The sequence below is a fragment of the Pleurodeles waltl genome, chromosome 3_2 (genome assembly GCF_031143425.1).
Source record: "Pleurodeles waltl isolate 20211129_DDA chromosome 3_2, aPleWal1.hap1.20221129, whole genome shotgun sequence".
In the NCBI taxonomy this organism is placed as follows: domain Eukaryota; kingdom Metazoa; phylum Chordata; class Amphibia; order Caudata; family Salamandridae; genus Pleurodeles; species Pleurodeles waltl.
This window is the reverse complement of record NC_090441.1, coordinates 214,927,297-214,947,302: the sequence shown is the minus strand read 5'-3', so window position 1 is coordinate 214,947,302 and position 20,006 is coordinate 214,927,297. Positions and strand designations below refer to the sequence as shown.

Below are 20,006 nucleotides of genomic sequence, written 5' to 3'. Positions count from 1 at the left end.
TAACCCGACAAGCACTACTGCATCACCGCTTGATGCCGCCTGCCTCCCACATAGCGCTTAGATAGTATGGGGTGTATGACTGGCAGTCACTCGGACCCCCTTGTGCCCTCTGCCTCTCCACTGCTGCGTGTAAGAGGGAGGGACAGAAAGGGCCCGTCCGTGCGGGCTTCTCCGAGAGTGGTGAGGAGACAGAAGATGGAGCAGAGACACAGATAACACTGGACTCCAACTCCAGACAGGGCCACCGTGACAAGGACAAAACCCAAAGAACTGGGGCCGGAAGGGGCGGGACCTGTCCAAGGGGGGCGGAGGACACTGCTTGGCATAGCAGCACCAGCCATACCCATGCCAAGCATCTGCCCCCCTGCCCTCTGCTGAGCTCCTCCTTGGCGGTGCCAAGGTGCCAAGGTGCCATGGTGCGTGGGTGGGTACTTCACCTCATGGAGAATGCTCACCATGCCAGGCAGTCCCAACCCCCCTGTACTCTCTGCTAATGACGGGCACAGGCCCAGTGAGTGTCCAGAGACACGAGCACCGGCTGCACAGGTCCAGTGTGTGTCCTGCACAGGTCCAGTGTGTGTCCTGCACAGGTCCAGTGAGTGTCCAGAGACACGAGCACCGGCTGCACAGGTCCAGTGTGTGTCCTGCACAGGTCCAGTGTGTCTCCTGCACAGATCCAGTGTGTCTCCTGCACAGGTCCAGTATGTGTCCAGAGACACGAGCACCGGCTGCACAGGTCCAGTGAGTGTCCTGCACAGGTCCAGTGAGTGTCCAGAGACACGAGCCCCGGCTGCACAGGTCCAGTGTGTGTCCTGCACAGGTCCAGTGTGTGTCCTGCACAGGTCCAGTGTGTGTCCTGCACAGGTCCAGTGAGTGTCCTGCACAGGTCCAGTGAGTGTCCAGAGACACGAGCACCGGCTGCACAGGTCCAGTGTGTCTCCTGCACAGGTCCAGTGAGTGTCCAGAGACACGAGCACCGGCTGCACAGGTCCAGTGAGTGTCCTGCACAGGTCCAGTGTGTGTCCATGCACAGGTCCAGTGAGTGTCCAGAGACACGAGCACCGGCTGCACAGGTCCAGTGTGTGTCTTGCACAGGCCCAGTGAGTGTCCAGAGACACGAGCACCGGCTGCACAGGTCCAGTGAGTGTCCTGCACAGGTCCAGTGTGTGTCCTGCACAGGTCCAGTGAGTGTCCAGAGACACGAGCACCGGCTCCACAGGTCCAGTGTGTGTCCTGCACAGGTCCAGTGTGTGTCCTGCACAGGTCCAGTGTGTGTCCTGCACAGGTCCAGTGAGTGTCCAGAGACACGAGCACCGGCTGCACAGGTCCAGTGTGTGTCCTGCACAGGTCCAGTGTGTCTCCTGCACAGATCCAGTGTGTCTCCTGCACAGGTCCAGTGAGTGTCCAGAGACACGAGCACCGGCTGCACAGGTCCAGTGAGTGTCCTGCACAGGTCCAGTGAGTGTCCAGAGACACGAGCCCCGGCTGCACAGGTCCAGTGTGTGTCCTGCACAGGTCCAGTGTGTGTCCTGCACAGGTCCAGTGAGTGTCCAGAGACACGAGCACCGGCTGCACAGGTCCAGTGTGTGTCCTGCACAGGTCCAGTGAGTGTCCAGAGACACGAGCACCGGCTGCACAGGACCAGTGAGTGTCCTGCACAGGTCCAGTGTGTGTCCTGCACAGGTCCAGTGAGTGTCCAGAGACACGAGCCCCGGCTGCACAGGTCCAGTGAGTGTCCTGCACAGGTCCAGTGTGTGTCCAGAGACACGAGCACCGGCTGCACAGGTCCAGTGAGTGTCCTGCACAGTTCCAGTGAGTGTCCTGCACAGGTCCAGTGAGTGTCCTGCACAGGTCCAGTGAGTGTCCAGAGACACGAGCACCGGCTGCACAGGCCCAGTGAGTGTCCTGCACAGGTCCGGTGTGTGTCCTGCACAGGTCCAGTGAGTGTCCTGCACAGGTCCAGTGAGTGTCCAGAGACACGAGCACCGGCTGCACAGGTCCAGTGTGTGTCCTGCACAGGTCCAGTGTGTGTCCTGCACAGGTCCAGTGTGTGTCCTGCACAGGTCCAGTGTGTGTCCTGCACAGGTCCAGTGTGTGTCCTGCACAGGTCCAGTGTGTGTCCTGCACAGGTCCAGTGAGTGTCCAGAGACACGAGCACCGGCTGCACAGGTCCAGTGAGTGTCCTGCACAGGTCCAGTGTGTGTCCTGCACAGGTCCAGTGTGTGTCCTGCACAGGTCCAGTGAGTGTCCAGAGACACGAGCCCCGGCTGCACAGGTCCAGTGTGTGTCCTGCACAGGTCCAGTGTGTGTGTCCAGAGACACGAGCACCGGCTGCACAGGTCCAGTGAGTGTCCTGCACAGGTCCAGTGTGTGTCCTGCACAGGTCCAGTGAGTGTCCAGAGACACGAGCACCGGCTGCACAGGCCCAGTGAGTGTCCTGCACAGGTCCGGTGTGTGTCCTGCACAGGTCCAGTGTGTGTCCTGCACAGGTCCAGTGTGTGTCCTACACAGGTCCAGTGTGTGTCCTGCACAGGTCCAGTGTGTGTCCTGCACAGGTCCAGTGTGTGTCCTGCACAGGTCCAGTGTGTGTCCTGCACAGGTCCAGTGAGTGTCCTGCACAGGTCCAGTGTGTGTCCTGCACAGGTCCAGTGAGTGTCCTGCACAGGTCCAGTGAGTGTCCTGCACAGGTCCAGTGAGTGTCCTGCACAGGTCCAGTGAGTGTCCTGCACAGGTCCAGTGTGTGTCCTGCACAGGTCCAGTGAGTGTCCTGCACAGGTCCAGTGAGTGTCCTGCACAGGTCCAGTGAGTGTCCAGAGGTATGAGCCCCGGCTGCACAGGTCCAGTGTGTGTCCTGCACAGGTCCAGTGTGTGTCCTGCACAGGTCCAGTGAGTGTCCTGCACAGGTCCAGTGAGTGTCCTGCACAGGTCCAGTGAGTGTCCTGCACAGGTCCGGTGAGTGTCCTGCACAGGTCCGGTGTGTGTCCTGCACAGGTCCGGTGTGTGTCCTGCACAGGTCCGGTGTGTGTCCTGCACAGGTCCGGTGTGTGTCCTGCACAGGTCCGGTGAGTGTCCTGCACAGGTCCGGTGAGTGTCCAGAGACACGAGCACCGGCTGCACAGGTCCAGTGTGTGTCCTGCACAGGTCCAGTGTGTGTCCTGCACAGGTCCAGTGTGTGTCCTGCACAGGTCCAGTGAGTGTCCAGAGGTACGAGCCCCGGCTGCACAGGCCCAGTGTGTGTCCTGCACAGGTCCAGTGTGTGTCCTGCACAGGTCCAGTCTGTGTCCTGCACAGGTCCAGTCTGTGTCCTGCACAGGTCCAGTCTGTGTCCAGAGACACGAGCACCGGCTGCACAGGCCCAGTGTGTGTCCTGCACAGGTCCAGTGTGTGTCCTGCACAGGTCCAGTGTGTGTCCTGCACAGGTCCAGTGAGTGTCCAGAGACACGAGCACCGGCTGCACAGGTCCAGTGTGTGTCCAGAGGTACGAGCTCCGGCTGCACAGGTCCAGTGTGTGTCCTGCACAGGTCCAGTGTGTGTCCTGCACAGGTCCAGTGAGTGTCCAGAGACACGAGCACCGGCTGCACAGGTCCAGTGTGTGTCCTGCACAGGTCCAGTGTGTGTCCTGCACAGGTCCAGTGAGTGTCCTGCACAGGTCCAGTGAGTGTCCAGAGACACGAGCACCGGCTGCACAGGTCCAGTGTGTGTCCAGAGGTACGAGCCCCGGCTGCACAGGTCCAGTGTGTGTCCTGCACAGGTCCAGTGAGTGTCCAGAGACACGAGCACCGGCTGCACAGGTCCAGTGTGTGTCCAGAGGTACGATCCCCGGCTGCACAGGTCCAGTGTGTGTCCTGCACAGGTCCAGTGAGTGTCCAGAGGTACGAGCCCCGGCTGAACTCTACGGCTCGGGAGGACATCAAAGGGACTGCATTCACCTGCGGCATCTTTCAGAAGACTTACGGGACAAGGGCTGCTGTTTTGCTAACCAATGTGCCGCCCCCCCATGGATGCCAAGGGTCGCACCTGCGACCCCTCTCATCCCCTGCGACCCCTGGCCTCAGAGGTGGCACAATCAGTGCCAGGAACACAGAGAAGGTTGTTCTTATGGACGCGGCTTGGGGCTCCACTTGCTTGTTTCCAATCATTTTTATTACATGACGGGTGAATAACACAGCACTCATTATTAGTTTAATAAAAAGTAAAGTGCGGTTAGCTGGAACACGACCCTCCTTGGAGCGGAGGTGGGTAAAAAACACATTTAAATCTATGTTGTATTCATGCTTGAGGGTGTGTGTTTATGCAAAAGAATGTGTGTGTACGAGTGAATGTGTATGTGTACGTGTGTGTGTGTGTGAGTGAATGTGTGTGTGAGTGAATGTGTGTGTGAGTGAATGTGTGTGTGAGTGAATGTGTGTGTGAGTGAATGTGTGTGTGAGTGAATGTGTGTGTGAGTGAATGTGTGTGAGTAAATGTGTGTGTGTGTGAGTAAATGTGTGTGTGTGTGAGTAAATGTGTGTGTGAATGTGTAAGTGTGTGTATGTGTAAGTGTGTGTATGTGTAAGTGTGTGCATGTGTGTGTATGTGTAAGTGTGTAAGTGAATGTGTGTGTATGTGTAAGCGTGTCCGTGAGTGAATGAGAGTACCGGCATATCTCAAGAAAAACGTAATACTTTTAATTGGAGAGTACCGGCACTTCTCAGAAACAAGCAGGTACTCTGATAGAGAGTACCTGCACTTCTATTTTTCCATTTAAAGCGCTGTGTGTGAGTGAATGTGTGTGTATGTGTATATGAGTGAATGTATGTGTAAGTGTGTGTGTGAGTGAATGTGTGTAAGTGTGTGTATCAGTGAATGTGTGTTTGTGTAAGCGTGTGTGTGAGTGAATTAAAGATGAAATGGTGCGTGAAGTCACGTCTGCTACACCTGGAATTTTGATGAATTGACGCCACGTGACCCCCACTTGCAAAGCCCAGTTTGTCCGATGAGAAAGGAGACGGATGACCCCAGCTCTAGCCAAAGCAAGCTCAGGAGCTGCATCTAATCCAGAATAAGAAAAGCCAAACACCAGCCTGCGATGACCAAAAGCCGCTTCAGAGCCACCCGGAGAGTTAACCCAGAAAACACTCTCACAGGCCATCTCCGGAGGACCCATGACACATATAGCGCTCCCACAGGCCATCTCCGAGGGACCCATGACACATATAGCGCTCTCACAGGCCATCTCCGAGGGACCCATGACACATATAGCGCTCACAGACCATCTCCGGAGCACCCATGACACATATAGCGCTCCCACAGGCCATCTCCGATGGACCCATGACACATATAGCGCTCTCACAGGCCATCTCAGAGGGACCCATGACACATATAGCGCTCTCACAGGCCATCTCCGAGGGACCCATGACACATATAGCGCTCACAGACCATCTCCGGAGCACCCATGACACATATAGCGCTCCCACAGGCCATCTCCGATGGACCCATGACACATATAGCGCTCTCACAGGCCATCTCAGAGGGACCCATGACACATATAGCGCTCTCACAGGCCATCTCCGAGGGACCCATGACACATATAGCGCTCACAGACCATCTCCGGAGCACCCATGACACATATAGCGCTCCCACAGGCCATCTCCGATGGACCCATGACACATATAGCGCTCTCACAGGCCATCTCCGATGGACCCATGACACATATAGCGTTCTCACAGGCCATCTCCGGAGGACCCATGACACATATAGCGCTCCCACAGGCCATCTCAGAGGGACCCATGACACATATAGCGCTCCCACAGACCATCTCCGATGGACCCATGACACATATAGCGCTCACAGACCATCTCCGAGGGACCCATGACACATATAGCGCTCTCACAGGCCATCTCCGATGGACCCATGACACATATAGCGCTCCCACAGGCCATCTCCGGAGGACCCATGACACATATAGCGCTCTCACAGGCCATCTCCGAAGGACCCATGACACATATAGCGCTCCCACAGGCCATCTCCGGAGGACCCATGACACATATAGCGCTCCCACAGGCCATCTCAGAGGGACCCATGACACATATAGCGCTCCCACAGGCCACCTCAGAGGGACCCATGACACATATAGCGCTCTCACAGGCCATCTCCGAGGGACCCATGACACATATAGCGCTCCCACAGGCCATCTCAGAGGGACCCATGACACATATAGCGCTCACAGACCATCTCCGAGGGACCCATGACACAAATAGCACTCTCACAGGCCATCTCCGATGGACCCATGACACATATAGCGCTCCCACAGGCCATCTCAGAGGGACCCATGACACATATAGCGCTCCCACAGGCCATCTCAGAGGGACCCATGACACATATAGCGCTCTCACAGGCCATCTCCGAGGGACCCATGACACATATAGCGCTCCCACAGGCCATCTCCGAAGGACCCATGACACATATAGCGCTCCCACAGGCCATCTCAGAGGGACCCATGACACATATAGCGCTCCCACAGGCCATCTCCGAAGGACCCATGACACATATAGCGCTCCCACAGGCCATCTCAGAGGGACCCATGACACATATAGCGCTCCCACAGGCCATCTCAGAGGGACCCATGACACATATAGCGCTCCCACAGGCCATCTCAGAGGGACCCATGACACATATAGCGCTCCCACAGGCCATCTCCGATGGACCCAATGCACATATAGCGCTCCCACAGGCCATCTCAGAGGGACCCATGACACATATAGCGCTCCCACAGGCCATCTCCGATGGACCCATGACACATATAGCGCTCCCACAGGCCATCTCCGGAGGACCCATGACACATATAGCGCTCTCACAGGCCATCTCCGAAGGACCCATGACACATATAGCGCTCCCACAGGCCATCTCCGGAGGACCCATGACACATATAGCGCTCTCACAGACCATCTCCGATGGACCCATGACACATATAGCGCTCCCACAGGCCATCTCCGGAGGACCCATGACACATATAGCGCTCTCACAGACCATCTCCGAAAGACCCATGACACATATAGCGCTCTCACAGGCCATCTCCGGAGGACCCATGACACATATAGCGCTCTTACAGGCCATCTCCGAAGGACCCATGACACATATAGCGCTCTCACAGGCCATCTCAGAGGGACCCATGACACATATAGCGCTCCCACAGGCCATCTCCGGAGGACCCATGACACATATAGCGCTCTCACAGGCCATCTCCGAAGGACCCATGACACATATAGCGCTCCCACAGGCCATCTCCGGAGGACCCATGACACATATAGCGCTCTCACAGGCCATCTCCGATGGACCCATGACACATATAGCGCTCCCACAGGCCATCTCCGGAGGACCCATGACACATATAGCGCTCTCACAGACCATCTCCGAAAGACCCATGACACATATAGCGCTCTCACAGGCCATCTCCGAAGGACCCATGACACATATAGCCTCTCACAGACCATCTCCGAAGGACCCTTGACACAGTTAACGCTCACACAGGCTACTTTGAAGGACCCATGACACAAACCTCAAACTCATGAACTTTGTAGGACCCATAACACGGTTAACACATACATGAACTTTGAAGGACCCATAACACAGTTAACACATACATGAACTTTGAAGGGTGCCAGACAAAGATCCCTCTGCCCATCGAGGGCTCAGAGCAGCCCGCTGTCCTCGGTCGTACCACAGACACCCCTCCACGCACAGGGTGTGCTGTGGGGTGGGGAGGAGGGATGCTGTGTGGGTTTACAATGTGTGCTGTGGATTGGAGAGTAAGGATGGTGTCTAGGATTAAAATGTGTGTTTTGGTTGGACGGAAGGCAGAGAGTGGGCTAACGGAGGGTGGGATTACAACGTGCGTTGTGGGTTAAAAAATAGGTGGTGCCTGGGCTTACAATATGTGCTGTGGGTAGGGAAGAGGGATGCTGTGTGGTCTCACCATGCATGCTGTGGGTAGGGAAGAGGGATGGTGTGGGAGATTACAATATGTGCTGTGGGTAGGGAAGAGGGATGCTGGGTGGGCTCACCATGCATGCTGTGGGTAGGGAAGAGGGATGCTGTGTGGACTCACCATGCATGCTGTGGGTAGGGAAGAGGGATGGTGTGTGGGCTCACCATGTATGCTGTGGGTAGGGAAGAGGGATGCTGTGTGGGCTCACCATGTATGCTGTGGGTAGGGAAGAGGGATGCTGTGTGGACTCACCATGCATGCTGTGGGTAGGGAAGAGGGATGCTGTGTGGGCTCACCATGTATGCTGTGGGTAGGGAAGAGGGATGGTGTGTGGGTTTACTATGTGTGCTGTGTGTAGGGAAGAGGGATGCTGTGTGGGCTCATCATGTATGCTGTGGGTAGGGAAGAGGGATGGTGTGTGGGCTCACCATGTATGCTGTGGGTAGGGAAGAGGGATGGTGTGTGGGCTCACCATGTATGCTGTGGGTAGGGAAGAGGGATGGTGTGTGGGTTTACTATGTATGCTGTGGGTAGGGAAGAGGGATGCTGTGTGGGCTCACCATGTATGCTGTGGGTAGGGAAGAGGGATGCTGTGTGGAATTACTACGTATGCTGTGGGTAGGGAAGAGGGATGCTGTGTGGAATTACTACGTATGCTGTGGGTAGGGAAGAGGGATGGTGTGTGGGCTTACAAAGTGTGACGCTGGTTGGGAGAAGAGGGGTGGTCTGTGTGCTTTCAGTGCGTTCATCAGTCAGATATATGGTTGTATTACAGGGAAGTTTGTGGTGTTTGCTATTTGTTGATGCTAAGGGGTGCTTTATAAGAATGGGTTTATGGTACGATGTCTGCTCAAGGCATGATCCCTAGGAACCAGCATATGGTTGGTTCATGGTATGAGCAGTGCATTAGACGCGGTGGGTGCTTACAGAAAACATGAATGGTGAACGCTTACAGAGAAGAGAATTGGGTCATGGTTTGTACAGTATGTGGGAGGTTGTGGATGCTTACAGAGAACAAGGTTTGGTCACGGTGTGTGCTGGAGGTATGGGTACCAGGATGTAGTTGGTTCATGGTGTATTGGAGGTGGTGGATGTTCAGAGAGCAGGGTTTGGTCATGGTGTGTGCTGGAGGTTTGGGTACCAGGATCTGGTTGGTTAATGGTGTGTGGGAGGTGGTGGCTGTTTACAGAGTACAGGGGTGGGTTGTGGAATATGCTGGAGGTTTGGGTACCAGGATGTAGGTGGTTCATGGTGTGTGGGTGCTGGTGGATGTTCACAGAGAAAAGTGTTGGGTCATAGTATATACTGGAGGTATGGGCACTAGGAATGTGTCTGGTGCACACAAAGTTGGTCTGTGGTATATGGGAGCTGGTGGATGCCTGCAGAGACTGGGGTTGGGGGAGGGTGTGTGCTGGAGGTATGGGTACAAGGAATGTGTTTGGTTCATGGTGTGTGGAAGGTGGTGGATGTTCACAGAGAACAGGGGTTGGTCATGGTTTGTGCTGGAGGTATAGATACTAGAAATGTGGTTGCCGCACATAAGGCTGGTCCGTGGTGGATGTTCACAGAGAACAGGGGTTGGTCATGGTTTGTGCTGGAGGTATAGATACTAGAAATGTGGTTGCCGCACATAAGGCTGGTCCGTGGTGGATGTTCACAGAGAACAGGGTTTGGGAATGGTGTGTGCTGGAGCCATGGGTATCAGGATGTGGTTGGTTTGAGGAGCACAGGAGGTGACAGATGCTTCCATAGAAGAGGGCTGGTTAATGGTGAGTGCAGTACGTGAGTGAAAAGGTCCTACAGAGAACAGGGTTGTATCATGGTGTGCGCCAGTGATTTGGGCACCAGGCGTGTTGTTAGTTTGAGGAGCGTGGGAGGTGACAGGTACTTCATGGAATAGGGTTGGTTAATGCAGTACGTGAGTAAGGCACTAGAAATGTGGCTGCTGCACAGACTGCCACGGTAAGAGATGGTCACCAAGTTAGTGAAGGGTACTCACGGCGTGCTGGTTGTGCAGCTTCTCCAGGAGGGTGCTGTCCGTGCCTTTAGGGAACCTGCTCTCTTCATTTATCAAAGCCAACAAGCCCAGTTTCTTCAGGCAAGAGAGAAAGGTAAGAGGACATGAGCATTAGACTTCTTCAGTGGATCCCTCATACTCATCACAAACATGGCAGAGATCTCATGATCATCTCAGCTACTTCACTCCCTCCTCATGCCCCAAGAACCATGTGCCGGTAGAAGGAGGACCTGAGACGGTACCATACTTGGCCTACCTGGAATAATCCTCTCTTTGGCTGAGTAGGACATCAGTGCTGGACAAGGAAACAACATTGGCTATGTCACCTCACAGGGGGTGGAACAACCACGCGATGAGTGTAGTGACATTACTACACTCCAAGCTGGGACTGGGGGGGTCATTCTAAGAATACTGATATTCTTAAAGTCCTCTCAATGACCGGGTGAGTTTGACGTTGGGAACCAGAGGTACCACCCTGGGTAGGCCATTCTTGCGCCTGCCCGTCCTTGTGAAAATAGTTTCCTCCAGTGTTTTGTCGCACTGCTGATGAAACGAGTTAATTCACTTAGGTTGGTCCAACTTTTCACCCTAGGTGTGGTGAACATACATGTATTTTACCTATAGCGGCATAGGACACCCACTCTTTGATGGTTCTGCATCACTCTGTCGTGACACGCAACATATCTGTCATTCACAGGCACTGTGTTCATTGTAGCCAACAATGTGGGGGGGGAAGGGGGGGAGAAGAGGAACAGGGTGCGAGAAACCGTAGATGACGGGCAGACCTGGGGTGACCATGTAGGAGGCGGAAAGGGACAGAGCTGGAGGGTGAGGCGAGGCGTCAGATGGGGCAAGCAGGCTGTGAACAGGTGACAAGAGTCAAAAGAGGTGGAGGTGCTGGGAAAGAGAAGAGATTGTGAGCAAGAGGAAAGGGGCATTGAGATGGGGAGGAGTGGGAACAGACTAATAATTATTGGCTGGGAGGAGGGACAGGGAAATAGTGCACAGCCGGCGGAAGGAGGAGGTAAACCCTAACAGAGTGAGCAGGCAGGAAGAGGGAGAAAGCCAGGGAGGCAGAAGGTGAGCAGTAGGGCACATCATGATGGGATCAGGGGCTGGGATGGAAAAGGAGACTGGACAAAGGTTCAAGTGCAATCTCCGATTTAACAAGAGATTGGGTAAGGAGGAGAAGAGGGGTGTGGGCTACAGACGCGGCCCCAGGGGTCTTCCCAATGGAAATGACTCCGTTGCAAGGTACGAGACTTGCGCAAGATCCTGGAAATGGAACGTTACAAGTCGAATGAGACCCAAACCATGCACCATACGAATACAAGGTGTATCTTGGGGTCGCCCCTCGGCCTGAACCACAGTTACTGCTGCCCCGGGATTATCTGCAAGATGATAGCTGCACAGGGTACAATTGTAACAGCTGGAGAGACATATGATGGAGTAGGTAAGTCTATAAAAGTGGTCTTCCAGTGATTGGTCACTGTTCCTCGTCAGAGGGCGGGTAATAACCTGCTTCATCCCCAGGTGGCCGTCTTTAGCTTGGGTGTGGCCTGGCCTCCCATGGAAAGGTTGCTGTGTTCGGAAGTGAAGTAAAACCAGACTAAAGCAAGCAAAAACCATCCTCCCTGGATCCCCAGATAGAGGTTACCTTCTCCACCAGGTCCAGGCACTCTGCGTTGTCCATCCAGTCAATGGCTTCCCAGTTTATGCCTTCCCTGCGGAGAGGAGGAGAGAACCAGAGGGTGAGAAAACCATTAAGGCGACCTGTGCAGTACAACATACAAGCAAGTGATCCTGCAACGGGAACCCAAAGGACAGCTGGCATAGTGTACACAAGCAGGCGGAACTGCAGTGTCCAAAGTAGGATCCTCCTGGAAGTGATTCACCTGGAGGCCGTCCGCTCTCACCACCACCCATCAATTACAGCCCCTAGACAGACAATTCAATAACCCACACAAAACAAATGAACTTCCCATTGGCTGGAACATTAGAAGGACTTAAGGGAATATCTTTACCTATGTGCCTACATTTTTAATAATATAATTTTTCACAGAAAATGAAATTCGATTTATCTTGGAGTTAAGTCCTTGGCAATACATTGGTAATGAGAAAGCTGTTACTGCAGCTGCGTTCTCATGAGACGCACATTAAAAGCCTTCTCCACATACAACAGGACAGTCTTTTTCAACACTTGGAGCGTGATTGAGATCTTGGTGGATGAATACTCAGTCACAATAGTGACGGATATCCCATCCGTCAAAATATAAATCTCATTATATCCTGTGGGATTTATATTTCGGCGGATGGGATATCCGTCAGAGTTGTGCTGGAGTAACTGGTCCGCCGAGATGTCAATCAGGCCCTTGGACTTGATTCATCGTACCTGGACTGTCACCCACCTCACATCACCGACAGGTACCAGGCGCAGCGCGAACACACTCATCGTAATACTCGAAGCCTTATACAACGATGCCCTTCCATACCTCCACGCCTGGTCACACAGCACGTCCTATCATGTCCCCTACTTTGTACCAATCTTCTACTCCTTGCTCATTGTGGTCCCCAAGTGTCTTGCTTTTGAACCCCATCAGGGTTCTGACCACTTGAAATACGGGGTCCTCTTCATCCGATCGCTGTCCCTTCTGAACTCAGAACCAGACGCTTAAGTCACTGAATTTAAATTCCATCTCAAATCTTACTTACGCAACCAGGAGCAACATCACCTCTGTCTCCCACCACCCATGAAGGTGTGAATTTGTGAGCACCTATGTTTTTTATTGTAAGTAATGCATGAATAAATGTGTGTGGTTCTCAATGAACACTGGGGATTCATTGTCGTCTCAACGCTGACATGCATCGTACCGCCAAAGATCCAGGTCTACATGCTATACCAGCACCCCACATCTCATGTGATCAACACATCTCTTAGCTGCAAACCAAACTGTCCTGTGAACTCATGTCCTGGTCTCACTACTCTGTTCATCACATAGCACCAAGACACCACATCAGAGCCGCTGGTCCTATGCACCGTCTGGTGCTCTGCACAGCCCCGGTGCTAGGAGACTTCTAACTCCTCAAGTAATGCTCTAGAGTAGAGAGCTGGTGGAAACGCTTCATTTGTTGCAAACACGTCTCCAAGTCCCACACTGCGACTGCTATCTGTCCCAGGCATGGAACCCAACCCCTCATAGGATGTTTGTACCCAGATGATGCTTCTTTGCACAAGATCCCCTCAGGGTGATTCTGTTTAGGATGACTCTTGTGAAAAGCGACAGAACATAAGCGGCCTGCGGCTGCCACAGTCCACATCCACTGAAACCACAGGTGAGATTGCACCAAAACCCACCTCCGCATTGGTTGCGTAACTGCCCAGCGATATGACCATAACAACGAGCAAGAAAAATAGTATCCTCTCACCCAAGAGGTAAAAGACAGATAAATATAGTAGTTGGTGCACTGGGACCCTCACACCTGTGAGGCCGGTTGCGCTCCACCTGTGGCATCAATGCTACCTCCATGCAACCACCATCCACAGTGACAGCATCCAACCAGGACCATCTCTGTTGACATATACAGTCCTAGAAGCCCATAATCTTAAAGCCAATCCACTGTTCCAGCCCTGTCATAGGTGTGATCGAGGTGCCGGGAACCACACTGATAATCTCACAAGAGGTGCTAGCTGGTGCAGGGCACTACACCGCTAACCTCACAATACAAGAGGCGCTCGCTGGTGCAAAACCCCACACCACTAACCTCACAATACAAGAGGCGCTAGCTGGTGCAGGGCACTACACCGCTAACCTCACAACACAAGAGGTGCTAGCTGGTGCAGAGCACCACACCGCTAAACTCACAATACATGAGACGCTGGCTGGTGCACAGCACCACACCGCTAAACTCACAATACACGAGACGCTAGCTGGTGCACAGCACCACACTGCTAACCTCACAATACAAGAGGTGCTAGCTGGTGCAGGGCACTACACCGCTAACCTCACAACACAAGAGGTGCTAGCTGGTGCAAAGCACCACACCGCTAACCTCACAACACAAGAGGTGCTAGCTGGTGCAGAGCACCACACCGCTAAACTCACAATACAACAGGAGCTAGATGGTGCAAAGCCCCACACCACTAACCTCACAATACAGGAGGTGCTAGCTGGTGCACAACACCAAACCGCTAACCCCACAATACAAGAGGTGCTAGCTGGTGCACAGCACCACACGCTAACCTCACAATACAAGAGGTGCTAGCTGGTGCACAGCACCACAGCACCATCCTCACAATACAAGAGACGCTCGCTGGTGCACAGCACCACACCACCATCCTCACAATACATGAGACACTTGTTTGTGCAGACCACCATGCCACTAACCTCATAATACAAGAGGTGGTTGTTGGTGGACAGCATCACACAGCTAACCTCACAATACAAGGGGCGCTTGCTGGTGCATGGCACCACACCGCTAATCTCAGTACATGAGGCGCTTGCTGGTGCAGGGCACCACACCGCTAATCTCAGTACATGAGGCGCTTGCTGGTGCAGGGCACCACACTGCTTACCTCACAATAGAAGAGGCGCTTTGTTGTGCAAAGCGCCACACTGCTAACCATGCAATACATAAGATGCTTGCTGGTGCCAGGCACCACACAGCTAACCTCATAATACATGATGTGCTTGCTGGTGGGCGGTACCACACTGCTAACCACACAATACATGAGATGCTTGCTGGTGGGCAGCACCACACTGCTAACCGCACAAAACATGAGATGCTTGCTGGACCATGGCACCACATAGCTAACCTCATAATACATGATGGGCTTGCTGGTGGGCGGCACCACACTGCTAGTCTCACAAGAGGCACATGCTTGTAAAGCAACACATTAAAGTGTTTAGATGACCTTATGAAAGGTTGCAGACCCAAAGGACCAAGAATTTCCCTTGTCCCTTGCTACATAGCAACTTACTTTCAGTTGAATGAATAATGTCTCTACCAGCTGGTGCCAGGAATGGCTGACCTCTTGGAGAGATCTGTCAGCTCCGCGTGCCCGGACACCAGTGGCCACACCAGTAACAGGACTGATTTGAAGTTGCATGCGGACTTCCTACTAGCACTGAACCAAAACACATTGAAACTCCATTGCACTGTTTAGTTGTGTTTTAATATCTCAAGGGACAGAAGGGTGGAGGAGGACACCACATCCCCGCAATGCTCTGGATGAAACATGGACAATAGAATGAACCTGCAAAGGCCTACTCCTTCCGAACAGTCAGATCTAGACATGGTAACCATCACAGGGCACTCGTGTTAGGGTGTAATCACAAACAAGGCGCTATATGCAACAATCTTTCAACATTAGAGGACTGGAAGGTTTGGGGACGTGCAGGAACCAAAGTGAACTGCCACAACCAGGCTGTGGAATGTACTGCTAGCTACCTAGAGTCTGTGATGCTTGGAATATGTAATGACACCGCAGAAAGATACCATTCAGAAATGGCTGTCTGCATGGACAATCACAGCTGTCAAGAAACATAAGATTTATTCTGCCTCTGAATGTGGTGTGCTTTAGAAAGAAACGTTCACAGTCAGCTCTCCAGGGGAGGAAATGAGAGCTTCTGGATTCCTCTGGCAGCCTGCCTGGCTATTTGCGGTTTATCCGCCAAAGGGCTATTAGCTACTGCAAGTCACTCCTGTCTGACAGCACGTGAATGAGTGCAAGGAGGAAGGGAAGTAAAGCAGCAGAAACTACTATATTGGATGAAACAATGGTTGAAGTAGCACACATTGTGCTAGAATACTTTCACGGAGGCCAGTCAGTTTTGTATTTTGTGGTGCGAGTGTCAAGAGATGCAGACCCATTGGACGTTCCCTCCCAACAGCATGTTCTTTCACTAGCTCGTCAACACACAACACCTTCCTGCCAGCCCTATCCTGGTCACAAGACTCCTCTTCCTCCATCCTGCTTCCTGCTACATCACCCGGTCCCCACATTACATCCATGCTCTTGTCTGAAGGTAAAGAGTGCTGTTTGGAAGACACTGCAAACAGTGCTACCTGTCCATGCCCGGTCTGTCCTTAGGACAGCTTGTCCAGTGCCTGGGTTTCATCCAGTGATGTTCTGTGTACGTGTCTAATGCTTGGGTCGCTCCATCCAGTGATATTCTGTGTACATGTCCATTGCTTGCGTGTCTCCATCCAGTGATATTCTGTGTACATGTCCATTGCTTGCGTGTCTCCATCCAGTGATATTCTGTGTACATGTCCATTGCTTGCGTGTCTCCATCCAGTGATATTCTGTGTACATGTCCATAGCTTGCGTGTCTCCATCCAGTGATATTCTGTGTACATGTCCAGTGCTTGGGTTTCATCCAGTGATGTTCTGTGTACTTGTCCATTGCTTGTGTGTTTCTATCCAGTGATATTCTGTGTACATGTCCAGTGCTTGGGTCGCTCCATCCAGTGATATTCTGTGTACATGTCCAATGCTTGTGTGTTTCTATCCAGTGATATTCTGTGTACATGTTCAATGCTTCGGTCGCTCCTTCCAGTGATATTCTGTGTACATGTCCAGTGCTTGGGTCGCTCCATCCAGTGATATTCTGGGTACTTGTCCAGTGCTTGGGTCGCTCCATCCAGTGATATTCTGTGTACATGTCCAGTGCTTGGGTTTCATCCAGTGATGTTCTGTGTACTTGTCCAATGCTTGTGTGTTTCTATCCAGTGATATTCTGTGTACATGTCCATTGCTTGCGTGTCTCCATCCAGTGATATTCTGCGTACATGTCCATTGCTTGCGTGTCTCCATCCAGTGATATTCTGTGTACATGTCCATTGCTTGCGTGTCTCCATCCAGTGATATTCTGTGTACATGTCCAGTGCTTGGGTTTCATCCAGTGATGTTCTGTGTACTTGTCCATTGCTTGTGTGTTTCTATCCAGTGATATTCTGTGTACATGTCCAGTGCTTGGGTCGCTCCATCCAGTGATATTCTGTGTACATGTCCAATGCTTGTGTGTTTCTATCCAGTGATATTCTGTGTACATGTTCAATGCTTCGGTCGCTCCTTCCAGTGATATTCTGTGTACATGTCCAGTGCTTGGGTCGCTCCATCCAGTGATATTCTGGGTACTTGTCCAGTGCTTGGGTCGCTCCATCCAGTGATATTCTGTGTACATGTCCAGTGCTTGGGTTTCATCCAGTGATGTTCTGTGTACTTGTCCAATGCTTGTGTGTTTCTATCCAGTGATATTCTGTGTACATGTTCAATGCTTTGGTCGCTCTTTCCAGTGATATTCTGTGTACATGTCCAGTGCTTGGGTCGCTCCATCCAGTGATATTCTGTGTACTTGTCCAGTGCTTGGGTCGCTCCATCCAGTGATATTCTGTGTACATGTCCAGTGCTTGGGTTTCATCCAGTGATGTTCTGTGTACTTGTCCAATGCTTGTGTGTTTCTATACAGTGATATTCTGTGTACATGTCCAGTGCTTGGGTCGCTCCATCCAGTGATATTCTGTGTACATGTCCATTGCTTGCGTGTCCCCATCCAGTGATATTCTGTGTACATGTCCAGTGCTTGCGTGTCCCCATCCAGTGATATTCTGTGTACATGTCCAGTGCTTGGGTCGCTCCATCCAGTGATATTCTGTGTACATGTCCAGTGCTTGGGTCGCTCCATACAGTGATATTCTGTGTACATGTCCATTGCTTGCGTGTCTCCATCCAGTGATATTCTGTGTACATGTCCAGTGCTTGGGTTTCATCCAGTGATGTTCTGTGTACTTATCCAATGCTTGTGTGTTTCTATCCAGTGCTATTATGTGTACATGTCCAGTGCTTGGGTTGCTCCATCCAGTGATATTCTGAGTACATGTCCAGTGCTTGGGTCGCTCCATCCAGTGATATTCTGTGTACTTGTCCAGTGCTTCGGTTGCTCCATCCAGTGATATTTTGTGTACATGTCCAGTGCTTGGGTCGCTCCATCCAGTGATATTCCGTGTACATGTTCAATGCTTGGGTCGCTCCATCCAGTGATATTCTGTGTACATGTTCAATGCTTACGTCGCTCCATCCAATGATATTCTGTGTACATGTCCAGTGCTTGGGTCGCTCCATCCAGTGATATTCTGTGTACATGTTCAATGCTTCGGTCGCTCCATCCAGTGATATTCTGTGTACATGTTCAATGCTTCGGTCACTCCATCCAATTATATTCTGTGTACATGTCTAGTGCTTGGGTAGCTGCATCCAATGATATTCTGTGTACATGTCCAGTGCTTGGGTCGCTCCATCCAGTGATATTCTGTGTACATGTTCAATGCTTGGGTCGCTCCATCCAATGATATTCTGTGTAGAAATCCAATGCTTCGGTCGCTCTATCCAATGCTATTCTGTGCACATGTTCAATGTTTGGGTCACTTCATCCAGTGATATTCTGTGTACGTGTTCAATGCTTGGGTCGCTCCATCCAATGATATTCTGTGTACATGTCCATTGCTTGCGTGTCTCCATCCAGTGATATTCTGTGTACATGTCCATTGCTTGCGTGTCTCCATCCAGTGATATTCTGTGTACATGTCCAGTGCTTGGGTCGCTCCATCCAGTGATACTCTGTGTACGTGTCCAGTGCTTGGGTCACTCCATCCAGTGATATTCTGTGTACATGTTCAATGCTTGGGTGTCTCCATCCAGTGATATTCTGTGTACTTGTCCAGTGCTTGGGTCCCTCCATCCAGTGATACTCTGTGTACGTGTCCAATGCTTGGGTCGCTCCATCCAGGGATATTCTGTGTACTTGTCCAGTGCTTGCAGTGCTCCATCCAGTGATATTCTGTGTACATGTCCAGTGCTTGGGTCGCTCCATCCAGTGATATTCTGTGTACATGTTCAATGCTTGGGTCGCTCCATCCAGTGATATTCTGTGTACTTGTCCAATGCTTGGGTTGCTCCATCCAGGGATACTCTGTGTACGTGTTCAATGCTTGGGTCGCTCCATCACGGGATACTCTGTGTACGTGTTCAATGCTTGGGTCGCTCCATCACGGGATACTCTGTGTACGTGTCCAATGCTTGGGTCGCTCCATCCAGGGATATTCTGTGTACTTGTCCAGTGCTTGCAGTGCTCCATCCAGTGATATTCTGTGTACATGTCCAGTGCTTGGGTCGCTCCATCCAGTGATATTCTGTGTACATGTTCAATGCTTGGGTCGCTCCATCCAGTGATATTCTGTGTACTTGTCCAATGCTTGGGTTGCTCCATCCAGGGATACTCTGTGTACGTGTTCAATGCTTGGGTCGCTCCATCACGGGATACTCTGTGTACGTGTTCAATGCTTGGGTCGCTCCATCACGGGATACTCTGTGTACGTGTTCAATGCTTGGGTCGCTCCATCACGGGATACTCTGTGTACGTGTTCAATGCTTGGGTCGCTCCATCCAGGGATACTGTGAGTACGTGTCCAGTGCTTGGGTGTCTCCATCCAGTGATATTCTGTGTACTTGTCCAGTGCTTGGGTCCCTCCATCCAGTGATACTCTGTGTACGTGTCCAATGCTTGGGTCGCTCCATCCAGGGATATTCTGTGTACTTGTCCAATGCTTGGGTTGCTCCATCCAGGGATACTCTGTGTACGTGTTCAATGCTTGGGTCGCTCCATCCAGTGATACTGTGAGTACGTGTCCAGTGCTTGGGTCGCTCCATCCAGTGATACTCTGTGTACGTGTCCAGTGCTTGGGTCGCTCCATCCAGGGATACTCTGTGTACGTGTTCAATGCTTGGGTCGCTCCATCACGGGATACTCTGTGTACGTGTTCAATGCTTGGGTCGCTCCATCCAGTGATATTCTGTGTACATGTTCAATGCTTGGGTCGCTCCATCCAGTGATATTCTGTGTACTTGTCCAATGCTTGGGTTGCTCCATCCAGGGATACTCTGTGTACGTGTTCAATGCTTGGGTCGCTCCATCACGGGATACTCTGTGTACGTGTTCAATGCTTGGGTCGCTCCATCCAGTG

The 20,006-nt window shown here is 52.2% G+C and overlaps 1 protein-coding gene across 1 annotated transcript in view; it reads right to left on the bottom strand.

Annotated features, from left to right (window-relative positions):
* The window catches only part of LOC138286710 (unconventional myosin-X-like), a 483,148-nt gene that overhangs the window by 190,532 nt on the left and 272,610 nt on the right, over positions 1-20,006 (bottom strand). Inside the window, exons 14-15 of the mRNA XM_069227214.1 lie at positions 11,641-11,707; positions 9,966-10,058 (exon numbers count right to left, since the gene is read on the bottom strand). Coding sequence (XP_069083315.1) covers positions 9,966-10,058; positions 11,641-11,707 — 160 coding nt within the window. The remainder of the gene's footprint in view (positions 1-9,965; positions 10,059-11,640; positions 11,708-20,006) is intronic.